Below are 18,329 nucleotides of genomic sequence, written 5' to 3' on the forward strand. Positions count from 1 at the left end.
GATATTAACATAGACATTGTAAAGAGACTGTTATAGATAATATTAAGGAATAACAAGGAATAATAATTGTGATAATTAATATAAGTACTACACATTGGCAACTGTGATATAACTTAAATACATATAGAACCTAATAGAATATCTTATATGATTTATAGGGAATCTTAGACTATATAAGTTTATTACATAAAGGTATATATGAATTGTTTAGGCTCAAAGTGAATTTAAGTATTGGAATAAGTATGATCATTAATGTGATTTAGTATTAATATAACTTGGCATTTAAATATTGATTATATTATACTGTTTAGGAATAAGAACAGGAAAATGAATTGCTAAAACACTGTATTTCCCCTTAACCCCACTGAATTAATCAATTTGACTTCTATATAACGATATTTCAAATACCCCCAATCAGTGTATGAAAATTTGGGAAAAAATAATACAAAAAACGATGGCAACATCCTCAATAACAATAACTAAACAAGGGAAAAAACCAGCACCCATACAATCTTCACCTGCACAACAAAAAACCATAGACACGATGCTAACTACAGACAAAGATAAAGCTGCTACTACACACAACATACAGAATATACAGTCTATATTGGCAATGATACAGGAGGGGATGAACAAGACCCAAGAAACAATAGCGAATAACCACGAAGAAACAAAAAAGAATCATGAGGAATTGAAATTAGAAGTAGGACAAATAAACGACAATATAAAAAAAATGGACGATAAGATTGAAAGAATACAACAAAACATAGTTAAAAACGAAGAACGAATTCAAAATATGGAAGCCAAAATGGTCCAATCGGAGAAGAAGATGGATAACATCGAACAAAATCAAATGGAGGTAAACAGAGAACTTGAAGAATCAATTACCCATTTAGAATTAGAAAAGGCATCTTTCTTTTTACGGTTTCAAAATATTGCAGAAACAAAGGGAGAAGATCTAAGAGACCTGATGACAGATATATTAGGTGAGGCTACCCAAAAGGAAAAAAACGATATTAGTAGGGAAATTGACGAAATTTATAGAGTGCATACGAATTATGCCCGTAGGCACAAACTACCTGGAGAAATACATGTCAGATTCGCACGTAAAACTGTAAAAGAAGAGATTTATACACTAATGAGAGAAGAGAAACCATGCTACAAAGGAAAAGAAATAATAACTTTAAAACAAGTTCCAAGAAGAATAAGAGAATATAGGAAAAACTACAATTTCTTGACAACCCTACTGAACCAACATAAAATAATGTTCCGCTGGCTGGTGCCAGAGGGAATTCTAATATCCTGGGATGACAAAAAATATAAAATCGACACGATAGAGAAGGCACAAGAATTTTTTGACACGCATTTCATAATAGAAGAAGAACAGGAAACTAGGTGTGACCCAGATAATACAAACCAGGAACACCCTACGGGGGAAACAAAAAAAGGAAAGGAAGAAAAGGAGTCTAGGGAAAAGGAGAGGATTGAAAGAGAAGGGGCTAGGGGGAAAACACAAATGGTAACAAGAAACACAAGTAAACTCAAACTAACAAAGAAAAACTAAAGGAAATGGGACAAGAGTTGAAATTAATTTCAATTAACATAAATGGCCTTAATCTACCAACCAAAAGAACACACACCTTTAAAAAACTTCAAAAATTAGATACAGACATTATCATTTTACAAGAAGTACATATTAAAAAACAACACAAACAATTATTAGAAAACAGAAAACTTGGATCATTATTTACCTCACTATCAGACCAAAAAAAAAGAGGCATTGCAATATACATTAAAAATCATATTCAGGCAAAACAAATTTACACAGACGGAGATGGTAGGATATTAATGGTCAATATTAAGACGGAGGCCCGAAACATGCTACTAGTATCAATATACGCTCCAAACGGGAACCAAAAAGAATACTTCAAAAGGCTACACGATAAAATTAAAGAATTAGACTACGAACACATATGTATAATAGGGGACTATAATGCAATTGTAGATATGGACTATGACTACCAAAGTAACAAAAAAAACAAATCTAAGAAAAAGACACTACCGGACACTTTTAAGGACATGACTCAAGAGTTACAACTGAAAGATGCCTGGAGAGAATTGAATAAAACCAAAAAACAGTATACATATTATTCAAATCCCCATCAGTCTTGGTCCAGACTAGACATGGCCTGGATGATGGCAGAACTAAGAGAAAGCATAAAAGAAATTGAAATCACACCGAACATATGGGCAGACCACAGTCCTATAACAATAGTCTGGAAAGGCCGGCTAAAGAGAGGAAGATGGATGATGGATAGAGAAATTACCAAAGATAAAGAATACATAGAGATGATAAAGAAAGAGATGGAGATATTTTTTCAAATAAACAAAAAGGAACATACATCATTACAAATTCTATGGGATGCCACAAAAGCATATATAAGAGGATTAACAATTTCATTCAAGGTGAAGAAAAACAGAGAGAAACAGCAAAGAAGGAATAATCTAATGACTGAGCTCGGAAAACAAGAACTAGAATTACAGAACAGACCAGATGGGAAAGAGATTAAGGAAAAAATAAACCATATCAAACATGAAATAAACTTAATAACAACAACAGAAATAGCTAGGAAGATTAGAATGGCAAAGCAAAACCAATTTGAATTCGCTAATAAAACAGGACGTTGGTTGGCATATAAACTAAAGAAAGAAAAGGAGAAAAGACTAATACACCAACTACAAGACGAACAAGGGCAACTACAGCATATGAATGAGGCAAAAAAGCGAATTGTAAGAAATTTCTATCAGGAACTATATACGCAGGAAGAAATCCAATTGGAGAAAGTAAAAGAATATATAAACAAAGCCAATATCCAAGAAATAAAAGAAACTCAAAGAGAACTCTTGAACAGACCAATATCGATGTTAGAATTAATTGAAGCGAAGAAGAAGCAGAACAACAATAAAACACCAGGCCCAGATGGTATCCCGGCAGAATTCTACAAAATCGAGAACCAGCCAATGGATGACATTCTATTACAAGTCCTGAACGAAGCGATTTTAGAAGCTAAAATTCCCAAATCATGGGTAGAGACAATTATTACATTGATACCTAAAGAAGACTCAGACCTAACTCAAACCAAAAACTACAGACCCATATCACTTCTAAACGCAGACTATAAACTATTTACATCGATCATGGCTCAGAGAATGAAGAGAATTATTGTGAATTATATCCATCCAGACCAAAATGGTTTTATTCCAAATAGGCAAATCAACAAGAACACAAGAACAATAATTAATATACTGGAATACTATGAGCAAAAATCAGATGAAAAGATGGCCTTACTCTTCCTCGACGCACAGAAAGCCTTCGACAACCTTAACTGGGGGTTTTTAATATTGCAACTAGAAAAAATGGGAACTGGCGAGAAATTTCTTAATATGATTAAAACAATATACTCAGATCAAATTGCAAAAATATGGATAAATGGAGAGACAACAGACCAATTTAAAATATCCAAAGGAGTGAGACAAGGATGTCCCCTCTCTCCTATACTATATATACTAGCGCTGGAGCCCCTATTGAACGAAATTAGGAATGACAATGAAATAAAAGGATTAAGAACAAAAAACCAGGAATATAAACTACAAGCATTCGCGGATGACGTAGTATTTATATTAGAGCAACCGAAACAATCAGGACTGAATTTATTAAGGAAGATAGAACAATATGGCGATGTAGCAGGTTTGAAAATTAATAGACAAAAAACTAAATTACTAACTAAAAATTTGACAAAGCCCCAGGAGGAAGAGCTGGAAGAGGCACTAGGAATACAAACAACAACTAAAATAAAATATTTAGGAATTTGGCTCACCAATAAAGTATCATCATTAAAAGAAGATAACTACATCAAATTGGTTAAACAGATACAGAAGGACTTAGAGGCATGGAGTAAATTAAAACTATCATTATTAGGCAAAATTGCTTCAATTAAAATGACTATTCTGCCAAAAATGTTATATTTATTCAGAACAATACCGATAAATCCGGGGAAAACATATTTTAAAGACCTCGATAAAATGATATCCAAATATATATGGCAGGGGAAGAGAGCCAGGATTAAATTGAAACACCTGCAAGATACCAAAGAAAGAGGCGGCCTGGGATTACCAGATTGGCAAACCTATTACATTGCAACAGCCCTAACCTGGATCAAGGATTGGATGACACTCAAAGATAAACGAATATTAGCCCTAGAAGGATTCGATCTGTTCAAAGGTTGGCACGCATTCCTATGGGAGGAAAAGCCCAGACAGCATGAACACTTTAGGAGACACTACATTAGAGGAGCACTGGCAAAAATTTGGATTGAAATAAGAAGGAAACATTACGATAAAATTCCAAGATGGATATCAACCATGGAAGCACAAATCTACCCGAACACAATGGATATGAATAAAATGAAGACCTACGACGAATTGCTGAATACAGAGGGAGATATAAAAACAACAGAGGAATTGAGACAACAGGGCACGGACATTGATTGGTGGACGTATTTACAGATAAAATCAAGATATAAAAGTGATATGAAAAAATTTGGAATCCAAAAAGAAAGAAATGAATTAGACAAAATTATAATGCAATCAGATGACAAATTAATAACTAAAATATACAATTATTTGCTTAAATACAAACTGGAAGAAGAAGTGGTGAAGGAAAATATGATTATTTGGGCTAAAAATTTTGGATATAATATTAATCTAGAAAAATGGGAAAAAATGTGGAAAGTCAATACTAAACTGACAATGTCCGTGCCCTACAAGGAAAATACATATAAGATGTTTTACAGATGGCATCTCCCCCCTGCACGGCTGGCAAAGATGTTCCCTAACGCCAATCAAAATTGCTGGAAATGTAAAACACAGAAGGGGACTTACTACCACATGTGGTGGTCATGTCCAAAAGTTAAAAAATTTTGGAAAACAATTCAAAGTCAATTAGAAGAAATCACCACCCAAAAGGTACCCGTTAGACCGGAAACATACTTATTAGGAATACTCACAAAAGATTATAAAAAAGAGACACAATACCTAATTATACACATCCTAACCGCTGCCAGAATCGCTTTTGCACAGATGTGGAAATTGGAAAATACGCCAACAGAGGAAAAAGTAATACAAAAAACAATGGAATGTGCGGAAATGGATAAACTGACCAAAGAAATTCAGGGAAAAGAAGACTCAGACTATTACCTAATTTGGCAAAAATGGTATAACTGGTTAGAAAAAAAGGACACGAATTAAGGAAATACCATCCAATTATATCCAAATACAGAAACAAAATGAAATACCATTATATAAATATTGATATATGATGAAGTATAATATGTACAGATATATTGATATATAATTACCGAAGTATCTCCACTTCAAAGCTCAAGTCTCAGGACTTGATTTCATTGTATAGTTAGTTTATGTATAGTTTGTTTAAATGTTTGTGTTTGTCTGTGTATGTTGGACTATAATAAAAATTTAAAAAAAATAAAAATAAAAAAATAAAATTACAATTAGAATAATCTTTCTCCAATGTTTCAATCAGCAATATAAATATTCTACCCCTCATTATCATGCTAACCACAAATAGATCCTGCTTAGGTAGGACCAGACAAAAATGATCTTTTAAATTTCTCCAACAGTTTTTTAGGCAGTGCAACTGAGTTTTAATTCTGCATCTTTCCCATCCAGTAATTTATAACATCTTCTAGAGCAATGGCTGGCTGGGGAATTCTGGGAGTTGAAGTCCGCCCATCTTAAAGTTGGTAAGGTAGAGGAGCTCTATTCTAGAGTTAGCCAATCATCGTGAAGTAACATGAATGAAGGCAGGCTTCCTATCACTAAATCTGGTTGGGTGATGCTATGAAGGTCCTATAAAACTTTAGTATGTAAATAGCCTACAATGTAGGCCCTACATCAATCAAAATAAAATAAAGAATATTTGAGAAGGGGCACCAAGAGTCATTTTCAAATAGGAGGTACGAATAATATATTGATCAGGTATTATCTGAACCCATTTTGCACGCTGGGCATTGCATAGTCATCGATCAGCAACTGATTAACTTCCAATTGAAATGCCGGTGTACAATTTAGGAGACTAATCACATAGAGATTTGCAGGGTCCATTTTATATCTTTATAAATTGACATTGACATTGTAATTCATCACCTCCAATCTCTGGGGATCTGTAGGGAGTGATCAGTATCAATGAATAAAGATGCCAGAATATGCCAGAAGTTTCTCCTGGCTAGTTTACCAATTTTCAATGGGTAAATTTGAAGATCTCAGAAGGGGTCACTCAGAAGCCAAATCTGCAATATCTTCTGGATTTAAGAGAGGTCAGGCCTGCTTCTTAAAAAAAAGGAACAAAAATATTCAACTTAAGTTTTTGATGTTGTGCAACCAGCACAAAGAAGATGATGTAGATGTAACAGGGCACCAATTTCATCAGTACAGGAAATCCCAGAATTCTTCAGCCACCATGCTGGCTGAAGTATTCTGGATGTTGAAGTCCACATTATCTTAAAGGGGCCAAGGCTGAGAAACATTGTACTTAGAGCATCTCATAACAATGGTGGTTCAAACGCTGTTTAAAGACTTGCAGCAAAATAGAGCTCTTCACCCTCTAGGTTATTCAGTCTTTGTGGAAGAAAATTGAGGCCATCACTGCCCATCACAGGGTTGCTGGAGGATTAAGACACAGAGAACAACCAATTAAACCATCTCTGGAATGGTTGGATGCCAAAATCAGGAATTTATTTATTTTATTTGATTTATTTGATTTGTATACCGCCCTACTCCCGAAGGACTCAGGGCGGTGAACAGCCAAGCAATAAGATACATAAATACAAAAATTTAAAAAACCAGTTAAAATCGAATTAAATCATTTAGGGATGATTAAGGAATGATTAAGAATAAGTCAGTTAAGTCAGTATTTGTTTACTTAACAAATGCAAAAGGCACAAGTTTGCCAAAAATGAAATCTACCCACATCTGTCAACCTCTAGGTATAACCAGTGGTGGGATTCAGCCGGTTCGCACCAGTTTGGCCAAACCAGTTGTTGATTTTTTGCATAGTTCAGTGAACCAGTTGATCCCACCACTGGCTGGCCCCACCCCACCCCACCCTGCCTTTCAGGGTGGGGAGCTTGCAGGGGCATGACTGGGAGCCACCCTGATCAGCTGGGAGGTGGCGCATGGACCGTCTGTGCTGATCAGCTGGGAGGCTCCCCCTCCCCATGGCCCATTTTTGGCCGGGATGGCCTTCTACAAAATCCTACAGCAACCACTTGCAGAAAGCAGGTGGCAAAATATTTCTTTTCTTGTGGACTCTGTTTTATGCCCAGCTGTGTGGTTGTTAAAGAGGCTGCTTTTTACATCAGACAACACTGAAAACCATAATTGGAGGAAATGAATTGTGGGCGGGAGGGGAGGTTAGGAAGAGGCACATCAAAGAATAGCAGAGTCGGAAGAGACCTTGGAGTCTCTTCTTCTAATCCAACCAAAGAACCTTGGTGGCGCAGCAGACTAAAGTGCTGTTAAGTAGCACCAGCTGCCTGCAATTACTGCAAGTTCAAATCTCACCAGGCTCAAGGTTGACTCAGTCTTCCATCCTTCCGAGGTAGGTAAAATAAGGACCCGGATTGTGGGGGCAATAAGCTGACTTTGTATATAAAAAGAACACCGGTTAGGGGGGACCGAAAACCCTACTAAGCAGGTATATACAAAAGTATGAAGGCTATTGGTTAACACATTGTAAGCTGCCCTGAGTCTCTGGAGAAGGGCAGCATATAAATCGAACCAATAAATAAATAAAACCTCTGCTCAAGCAAGAGGAAACCTTATACAATTTCAGACAAATGGTTGTCCAATCTCTTTTTGAAAACTTTCAGTGTTGGAGCACCCACAACTTCTGGAGGCAAATTGTTCCACTGAGTAATTGCTCTAAAGAAGTTTAACTACAGTTGAGATTTAATTTCAGGATGAAATCTTCTTCGGCAAAAGATCCTGGGAGCAAAGGCAGAAGTTGGGGAAAGGCCAAGGCTCAGCTAGAGAACCAACTCAACCACACCCACCATATAAAGCAGAAGATCCTTGTACCAGCCTAAAACCCAAAATGGAGAGAGCAAAACCAGGATGGCAATTCCCCATTGTATTTGGCCAGTGACTGTCTTGGCAGCAATAATACACTGCCCCTTCCTGAAATGGTGCAGACCAGTCTGGATGCCCCAATGGTCTTCATTCAAATATCAGATCTGGCCCATTTTAGCTTCCAAGCTGGAAAAGGTTTGACTGGTTATGGGCAGTGGTGGGATTCAGCCAGTTCGCACCTATTCGGGAGAACCAGTTGTTAACTTTCTAAGCAGTTCAGAGAGCCAGTTGTTGGAAGAAATCTCCTTTTGGTTTTTTTCCACTTTACAGAGCTAATCCTGTAAGGAAGGCAGGAAGGAAACATTCTGGTGTTGTCTCTAGCCTAATCTTTATTGCCCTCCTTACAGAAACTGCCTCTCAGTTTAACCCTTATTACATTGTAACACCTAAGGCGAAGCACCCATTGACGTGAATGACATTGAGTTGGCCACGCCCACATGGTCACATGACCACCAAGCCATGCCTACCCAGCTGGTCATTAGGGCAGAGAACCAGTTGTTAAATTATTTGAATCCCACCACTGGTTATGGGGATTTCCTGTGACAAACAAAGCACACAGATTGCAACACGGCTGTGGGAAATATGTGAAGAGAAGAACTGAACATTGAAAACTGTCTCACACCCTCTCCTCAAATATCCTCTTTTATTTCTTGAACAACGGAAGAGTTTTTTTTTTTTCCTGGTGATGTCATGTCCTATATAAAGAGAGGTTGTCTCCATTCGGAGGACAGTGTGAATTTGTTTCAGACTGTAGAAGCATCTGCACTCAGTTGGAAGTTGGTGATCATTTCAAAGAGGTGAGGAGGAACGGAAAAAGCCTTTATAGATATTTTGGTTTTCTGATTCAGGAGAAGAGGAAACTGAAGGGTTTGCTTAGCGCATCGTACTGAACGGAGCTTCAAGAGGTAGGGTTTTCTGCAAAATTTCTTGATGAGAAAGAAAAAATGTAGGCAAGTAGACACGCCATGAAGTTCCTTCATCCATTTATCTAGTTCCTCCCTGTAGCTTTTGAGTGAATGCCCCATTTAATATCACTAATGAAACCAAAACATTTTTGCTTTCTAGAAAGAAACTAATTGTTGAATTCCTATTTCAGTTTTGACATTGTTGGGGGCTTTTTTTTCTGCTCAGTGATTTCTAACACTCCAGACTTGGCTACCGGTATTTCTTAAATTTCTAAATATTTCTTAGATGTCTATCAATATGGAAATTGTTCTGTACTCAGCAACATATGTTTTGTAAGACTTTGCTTAGCAAAATCTGTGAAACCAGCCAGCGTGGTTTGAAAACTGTTGGTTATGACTTAACAAACTCACCCAATTTTATTTCATTCAACAAAATTTGAATTCAACAAATCATGGAGCAGCCCACAAATATGAACCTTGCTTTTTGAAGAAATTTAGCATTTCAAACGTGCTCCCAAGACCTTTTTCTGACATATTTTAGAATTACTTTTGAGTGGTGTGGTGGCCTTTGTCTTCCATTCAAAAGGTTGAGAGTTTGATTCTATATAACAGCAGATATTTCTCTCCTAAGTCTCACACACACACAAAAATTTGTGAACACCTTAATGCTACCCCAAATTAAGGGATTACAGGGTTGTAAAAAGTGAGTTTTATTTTAGAATCAATATTAATTCCCTAATTATTGCAAGTAGAGAAGAGACCAGGGGCTTTCTTTCATTGATATCAATGGGAAAGATCTAAAATTCATTCCTGGAATTTTATTTTCCTTGTGTCCACAAAAGTTTTGAAATTACAGCAAGTTTCATTTGTTAAAATGAAAATAAAAGAGAAGATTGTGATTGTTCTTTTCACTGTAATTATGCAAGATTTCTTTCATTACATTTTTATTAAATGGAAATAACATTAAATAGGCAACCCAAAGGGCTCTCTTTCTCATAGAAAGCAATTTGGTTTAGTGGTGAAGACATCAGGCTAGAAGCTGGGAGACTGTGAATTCTAATCTCATGTTAGGCATTTAAGCCAGTTGGGTGAATTTGGCCCAATCCCTCTGTCTCGGCCCAACCTAACTCGCAGGATTGTTGTTGTAGGGAAAACAGGAGGGGTAAAGAATATTAAGTGAGTTCACTGCCTCAAGTTATTTATATAAATAATAAAGGTGAGATTTAAACAAATATATAAACTAAACCTAATCTAAATATACCAGGATGGGCAGAAAGCAACTGAATTTATTGGTAAATTAAACAACCTGTGATCCATGGGGTGTCTTCTTTTACCAATATTAACTAAACTTGAGAGTTAAACAGAATGACCATGGGTGGGCAGAAAAGCAGTGAGAACGGGAAAGATTTCTGATTTTCTGTCAGATTCCCCTTTGACTTTCCTTATGGGAAACTGGCAGGTCTTATTGGAAATGATGATCACCGTTCATAGCTGACCACGTCAGGGTGATTGTGTAACAGCCTGGAAGCAGCCACGACTTTGCCGAATTTCAAACCAAATATTGGACACATGCTTTAAGTTAGGCCATTTGAAGTACCTGGATTCAAAATTTGTTGCCCTATGTTACAGGGCACTCTTAGAGATAATTGAAGTTACAAACAGACAGGAGAATTTTAGTATTATATAGCTCTGAGTTTTTGCAGTAGATTGCACTAAATTCCTTAATTTCTGATTTTTTAAAATATTTAACAAATAAACCATCTCCAGTTTAAAAGGAATTGTATGCTTGAAGCATCATGAGTTCTGTTTCATTACAACACCTGGATTTAATATTTATTTATTCTGTACATCTGCCTCTCCCTGCACTACTGTAGACCAGCTAGTTTTAAGGCAAGAATCAGCCAGCTTGGACTAAGAACATCATATCCACCCTGATGGGTAAAAATAGCTACCATTTGTGTTTTGAAAAACTGATTTTGTGAATCAACTTGTTTCAGATACTCCCAGGAATTTTGCACTACCTGCAATGCTGCTCAGGAAAGGAAATGGATGGGGTTTTTATCTCCTCTGGATCTTTGCAATTACTGTTTCCATTGATGTTCCCTGTAACAAAAAACTAAGTAAGTATTCACTTCCAATTTCCATCACTAATGTACAAATTATCTTGGCCTTGTTACTGTGGCTTTTTCTAAGGATCTTTCTAGCTGAGATACCAAGACTTGAATCTAGCAACTTCTCTTTAAAAAATGTAATGCAGTGTAGTGGTTAAGTGGATTCCTAGAAGGGAGGGGTGTGTATTCTAGAGGAATAAGACACAACTTGGCCCAAATCTCAGGTGTAAGAAAAAGAGGGTGAAGACAGCTCCTCCTGTTTCATGTAGAGTAAGCAAGCACACTACAAGCCATCACTGTGCAGAAACCATTTTACTGGAGAATGAGTAATACAACAGTAATATTCTTAAAGGAATATTACTCACAAAAAATAATAAAATAAGAGAGTAAAAGATACAGGAATATAAAGTTAATAAAAGAATACACTGGGCAGTCACAGGAAGTGTCAGAAAAATCAAGGGGATAGCCCTCTTGTAGAGAATTGCTAACTTACAGGTAATTCTCAAGTTATGACCAAGGTAAGGACCAGAATCTCCATTGCTAACCAAGGCGGTTGTTAAATGAGTCGCACCCGATTTTACAACAAATCATGCAGTCATTAAATGAATCCAGCTTCCTACATTGTCTTCATTTTTTGGAAGTCAGCTGGGAAAGTTGCAAATGGTAATCATATGACCCCAGGGCTCTGCAACCATTGTTAGTTGCTGAGCATATAAATTTTGATGACTGTGCGTATGCTGCAATGGTTATAACATCCCCGCCCCCAAAAAATGACTTATGCTAAATCCTTATCATAAGTCATTTTTGGGGGGCGGGGATGTTGTAACTTCAGTTACTAAATGAATGGTTGTAAGTCAAGGACCACCTGTAATTAGTTGATTTCTCCTATCCTTAAACTATATAGATTATATCAGGGGTGACATCTACTTACCTTCCCTACCGGTTCAGAAGTGCACACGCCATGCATGCGCCACCTTCATGTCCAATTTTGGACCCTCTGCGCATGCGCAAAGCCTTCTGTGCATGCTCAGAGAGTCAAAAACAGGTTACTTCCTGGTTAATACCAGGAAGTAATGATGTCCTGGTGGGTGGGTGGAGCCTCATGCTACCGCCGCTACCGGTTCACCAAACCACGTGCCGCACTTTCTACCGGTTCACCTGAACTGGTAGAATTTCACCCCTGCATTATATTCAAGATTCTTTCCTGTGAGACAAGGCTGAAAGCAGCAGAAAATCTGATATATTTCTTCTTTTCTTTCTTCCCATTCAATAGTATAAAAGCACCAGGGGCGGATTGCCACTTAATTTTTAATTTTTAAAATCAATGTCCAGGTACCCTTATATCAAAATTTAAATTAGCCAGGAATTTATCTATATGTGTATCTATCTGTATCCCCAACTGCATCTTTCTATCTCCACCTCTACCTTTATAATCATTCTCCTGATCAATGTTTAATTAATGCTTCTTTTATCAAACTCAAAATTGCACTGGGATAATTCCTTTTGGAGGGGTCTGGGCACCACATTCTAGTTCTGAAACCACCGGCAGTTTTATTTATTGATAGTCTCTTATTCTGCGCTTCTGCCATACAGAACTGTTACTTTTATTATATGCCTCCTCTTATACAGAATCCTGTTGATCCATCCCTTCTGAGTTATTTTTCTCAAATATTAATTCATTGCTTTTTGACAAATTAATATAAGCATTGCAGTTTTGGGGCCAACAGCGGTATAATTTTGGCCCAAACAAACTTGCATGCTTGAGATGATAGATAACTATGAATTTCTTCTTCTCTTAAAAGGTATTCATGACTGTCCTCACAAGAACGTATCTGTGGAGAAAGGAGAATCGGTGGAAGTACCCCTCCCTCCTTCTCAAATCGCTGAAGATATGTGTATCTGGAACAATAGAACATCCAAGTGGGAATATTTGTGCTTTTTTTTAAAGGAAGATTGCAAACCTGTTGTTACTTATTTCAGAGAGAATGTTACCACAAAAGAAAACAAATTTAAACTGAACCATGCCACCCACAATGCCAGTGGGCTTTACAAGCTTCTGAATAAGTCTGAAAACTGTATGGTGTCAATTCAGATCTCTGTACTAAGTAAGTTTGTATAGGTGCTATTTAAAGTGCAGATGCTGAGGCTGGGTTTGCGGGGAAAGTGGGGGCACACCATGGATCCAACTCTCATTTTTTACAACCCCAGATTACCCAAAAATCATGACACAAAGGTGAGAAGTGGCAGTCTGATTGCTAATTCTTTTCCTGTTAAATGTTTTTTTGTATTTATATACTACTAAAACCCCTGTGTCTGTTTGATTGTTTGTAACCTTCAATCAGGCAAAACAGTGCATTATAAGGGAACATTTTTTGAATCAAGGCACCTCACATAGAACTAATTTAAAGAATATGTCCAAAATCCAGAAGCCATGACTCCCCTGGGACTGAAATTGGGCAAAGTTGTGGCTACTTCAAAGCTGTCATGCCACCATACTGCCATGGTCAACTGCTGTATTGTGTTCATTATTTTCAATATTTCCTGCCAGCTTCATACTAGGAAAATCAATGGGGAAGATACAGGGGCGGGTTCCAAATTCCATTGCTACCGATTCTCTTGTGCACGCCTGCATGTGTGCAGAAGCTTCTGTGCATGCGTAGAAGCATCCGGGCGGGTGGACAGAGCCTCCCGCCACCGCCGCTACCAGTTCGACCAATCCGGTGCGAACTGGTAGCAACCTACCACTGGGAAGATGGCAGGAAATCAAAAGTCACTTTCACTGCTTTTTTAATTGTCTATAGTCGTTCTGTTTTGTGTTTTGTTTTGTTTTGTTTTGTTTTGTTTTGTTTTGTTTTGTTTTGTTTTGTTTTGTTTTGTTTTGTTTTGTTTAAGATAATGAAATATATTTGAAACAATCACCCAACAGGTCACAGGTTATCTACCAGTAGTAACAGCTAAAAATTTCCCTCAAAATATACAAGCAGTCCTCAACATAGAGTCATAATGGGACCTGTCCATTATAAGTCATGGCGGTGGTAAAGGGGTCATCCATGTGAATGGCCTGATTTTATGACCCTTTTTGTCAAAATCAGTCATTAAGCAAATGAATTGTTTGCTATGGACCAGCTTTGTGACAATAAGAAAGAAATGCTGGTTTTTAGCAAAAAAAAAAAAAGTTATAAAACATGCCCATGTGATTGTAGGATTCTGCAATTGGCTATGAATGCAGACTGGTTGCTAAGCGCCCAAAATGTAACCAGTGGTGTGTTGCTACCAGTTCGCACTGGATTGGACAAATTGGTAGCAGCAGCAGCAGGAGGCTCCGCCCACCCACCTGGAAGCGCTGTGTGCACGCAAGCACATGCACACACACGAGCGAACCAGTAGCAACCGGAGTTGGAACCCGTCCCTGAGTGTAACCATGTGACGGGGGGGTTATGTGGTCCCGGGGAGGTCCGTCATAATTTCAAACTAAGATGATGGCTATTAAGTAGATATAATGGATTCCTCCAGGAACATCTGCAGATTATAGTTTAAAAGATGATGTCCACAACTGTGCAGTCTAATCTCTGCTGGATTTTTTATGTGAATTGATGCATATACTTTGTGACCGCCATCTTGAATTTTTTTATCATACCCTGAGGGCAGCCATGAATCCAGTAGACCAGAAGGTGCAAGATTGTGATACACTATGTTCTCTCTTTTTTTTCTCAATCTCCACTCTGGTTTCTTCCAGGCGCAAGGCCTAATACCACTTCCTCTCCTAAATCTGGAGCCTTCAACATCCGATTTACAAAATGGAGTAAGTAGAGGCAAGGGAAACAAGAAAAGATACTTGCATTTTTCTAGGAGTTCTGCCGTCAATTCTTAAATAGGAATGAGGGAAAAAATGGTTCTGTTTGCATTTTAATGCAGATTTAAGGGATTAGCACTTCCCAAATCTAAACATGGGGTGCCTTGAACTACAATTCCCATCATGTCAAGATAACATGGACCAATGCTGAGTTGGAAACAGGGCGTTGAGTTAGACCAATGTTGGCAACCCTGGCGGTTTTAAGATGGCTGGACTTCAATTCCCAGAATTCCTCAACCATCATGGCTAGCTAGGGAATTCTGGGAGTTGAAGTCCACCCAATTTTAAAGCCGCCACCAACATTCCTTTAGCAAATTGTATGGGTAATTTCAACTGAATCAGAACATTTTCTGCAACTTTCCTTCATGTCATTGCTTCCTTTATGGTGTATTATTTACATTATACATTTTTTTACTTTACTTATTTTTCCCACCATTTATTTCCTTACATATTGGTCTTTGATGGGAAGATAAAGTTCACCTTTTGTGTTGTGTATTTAGATGTTCCCACACTAAAATTCACCCCAGTTTTAAACAGGCAGAGGGTTTGAAATGAAAAAGCTGAGTCACCGTAGGAGGTTTTCAGAACCTTATAGCAGGATATCCTGCAGAATCTCTCACATGTGACAGTGAATCATTCTGTCTGATTTCCTCTTAATGAACAGAACTCATCAACAGCAAATGTTTTTCTGGTAGGAAAAACAAAAAGCCACATTCGTAGCTGGCTGAAAGAAGAACCCGTGAAGGGGAAATGTTAAGAAAACGTGTAAAGAAGGAGAAACAGTTTGACAATGGATTTTTTCCCTGATTCTTCCCAGTTCCTAGAAGAAAGGTCTAGAATTGTAATGGCCGGAGATGTCCACAGCGTCTGCTCCAAAAAAATCAAGATGGCAACTATGATGATGAGATCAAATTTCTATGACACCCATAAAAATGTCATAGAGCTTCAATTAACCTGTTGCAGATGCCATCTTGACGCGGAGTGCTTCCTCATCTCTCCTCATCTCTCCTCTCCTCTCCTCCCCTCTCCTCTCCCCTCCCCTCTCCTCTTCTCTCTCTTCTCTCCTCTCCTCTCCTCCCCTCCCCTCTCTCTCTTCTCTCCTCCCCCTTCCTTTCTTCTTTCCTTTCTTCCTTCCTCCCTCCATTCCTCCCTCCCTTCCCAACTATTCTTGCTGAACTAAGGACTGAATCACTAGTTTTGGTGTGATGTGGTTGCTCACTCACATGGGTGGGTGGGGGGGGAAAGGTGCCCAAGGGTTTCATCTCATATTTCATCATTTGATCCATCTGCAACCATCCAGCTGTTGGCTGATTATCTGGGCAAAGCTCCACAGGTGTTTTTGAGTGATGTGGCATCTCAGTGTATGAAACAAATGAATGTTAGTTGGATTGATCTACCTACCTTCTTCTTTCCATTTACAGGTGGTGTGACAGGGCTCTGCTTTCTAGCAACAATTCCAATATTAACCATGTTCGGTTACCTGTGAATGTACTGAAGATACTGCTCACTGGCCTTGACGGATTTTCCTGTGCATCCTATTTTATTTTTTAAGTTATTTTCTTACTGTGCAATCTAGATTGTTTATATGCTTGGTTATGACAGAAATTCATGCAAAGCGGGAATATTGGAAGTGTGACCAAAGTCACCGGTTGTTTTTTTTTTAATCAGTTCAATGAAGAGTGGTAGCAAGGGTGTCCTCAGAGGGTGGTTCAGAAAAGTCATGAAGATGGCCCTAATGGTTGAATTGAATCTCTGCCTATTTTTCATGTGTGCAACGCACAGAACAAGCAGTGGATGTTTGATGACTTCATTGCGGCCGCCATCTTGAGTTTGGACCACAGTCTTGTAGACACCTCTGAGGAAGGAAAATGTGACTACACCAGAGGTGGGCAATTATGGCCCTTTTATGACTTGTGGACTTCAATTCCCAGAATTCCTGAGCTAACATGGCTGGCTCAGGAATTCTGGGAGTTGAAGTCCACAAGTCATAAAAGGGCCATAGTTGCCCACCCCTGGACTACACAATATAGCGCAGAATCAGTGTTCCTTGCCTTTTGACTCTCAGCAACCAGCAGTAACTATGAAGATTTCTTGTAACCTCATCTTATTTCTTGGTCTACGGTAACTCCTCAAACTATCTGACGACTAAACTGCACAATTCACATTGTTGCATAGGAACCGTGCAATTCTTTGAACATTTTCCAATGGGAAACCTTCTCAGAGAACTTTAGGTAAATTTCACTGCAGTTTGGAACATGTGACTTGTTCCATGCCCAGTTAGGAAGTGAGAGGTGAGGAAGCCCATCTCTCCCGATTAGACCTCTCTGGATTGGTTTCAATCTAGACCCAGCACTACCAATGAACCCTAGATTTTGTTTCATAGCTGTCCCCAAAACAGATCATCTGAACTTTTGATTGACCATGTGCTTATTCTGGGTTCAAAGCAAAATTCCCATTTCTGTGACATTTATACAGGTAGTCCTCGATTTACAACTAGTTGCTCAGTGATCGTTCGAAGTTACAATGGACACCGGAAAAAAAAGGCACTGGCTTGTGGCAAAAATGCCCATTGGCTAAAATGACTGCATTTTTGCTTAACGGCTATGGTGATTTCCTTTACGAACAAAGGAAAATCATAAAAAGTCATAAAATTGGATCAGTCATGTGATGATCAGCTTAACAACTGACATGATTTATGCCTATAATTCTGGACTCAATTAAGGTCATAAGTCAAGGATGACCTGTAATTGTAACCTTAAATTCTGGAAGAACAACTGAAGCGGGAGGTGAGCTACTGAAGAATAAGAGTAAAAATAGACTTTGGAAGGGGGACACCAAGGTTTTGCAATAAACTGGAAAACTCTTGATTAAAATGAAAAAATAATAATAATAATAGCCAGTTCAATTACAGTGCACTAAGCTATGATGTGATTTGTTTTGTATGCACTTGGGCACTGTTGCTTGTTCAATAAATTATGGCTAAAATAAATCAACAGTACTGAATTTTTCATCTGATGTGGAGAAGGACAGGATGCATAAAATTAAAGTCCAATCTATGATAATGGGTTTAAACAATGGAAAATAACAAGCAGGTTCAACATATCTCAATAAACCACAGGTTTCTTCACCATGCTTCATTAAATAAACCACAATTGGCTAGATTCATAAGGAAGTACCAAACTGAAACCTGATACTGAGTTAAATCAGGAAAATTTTCTGGCACAGACCAGAATGCAAAACTTTGGATCCCAG

At 38.0% G+C, this 18,329-nt stretch overlaps 1 protein-coding gene across 1 annotated transcript; it reads left to right on the forward strand.

Moving 5' to 3' along the window:
• Nucleotides 1-613: 613 nt before the first annotated feature.
• LOC148115604 (uncharacterized) lies at nt 614-18,066 on the forward strand. Its single transcript, XM_087885182.1, has 6 exons — nt 614-859; nt 9,086-9,113; nt 11,111-11,233; nt 13,027-13,329; nt 14,961-15,026; nt 16,499-18,066. The coding sequence occupies exons 1-6, from the start codon at nt 614-616 to the stop codon at nt 16,561-16,563; spliced, it is 831 nt and encodes a 276-aa protein (XP_087741308.1). The 3' UTR covers nt 16,564-18,066.
• The last annotated feature ends 263 nt before the right edge of the window (nt 18,067-18,329 follow it).

The sequence above is a fragment of the Pantherophis guttatus genome, chromosome 2, assembly GCF_059756535.1.
Source record: "Pantherophis guttatus breed Tessera chromosome 2, ASM5975653v1, whole genome shotgun sequence".
In the NCBI taxonomy this organism is placed as follows: domain Eukaryota; kingdom Metazoa; phylum Chordata; class Lepidosauria; order Squamata; family Colubridae; genus Pantherophis; species Pantherophis guttatus.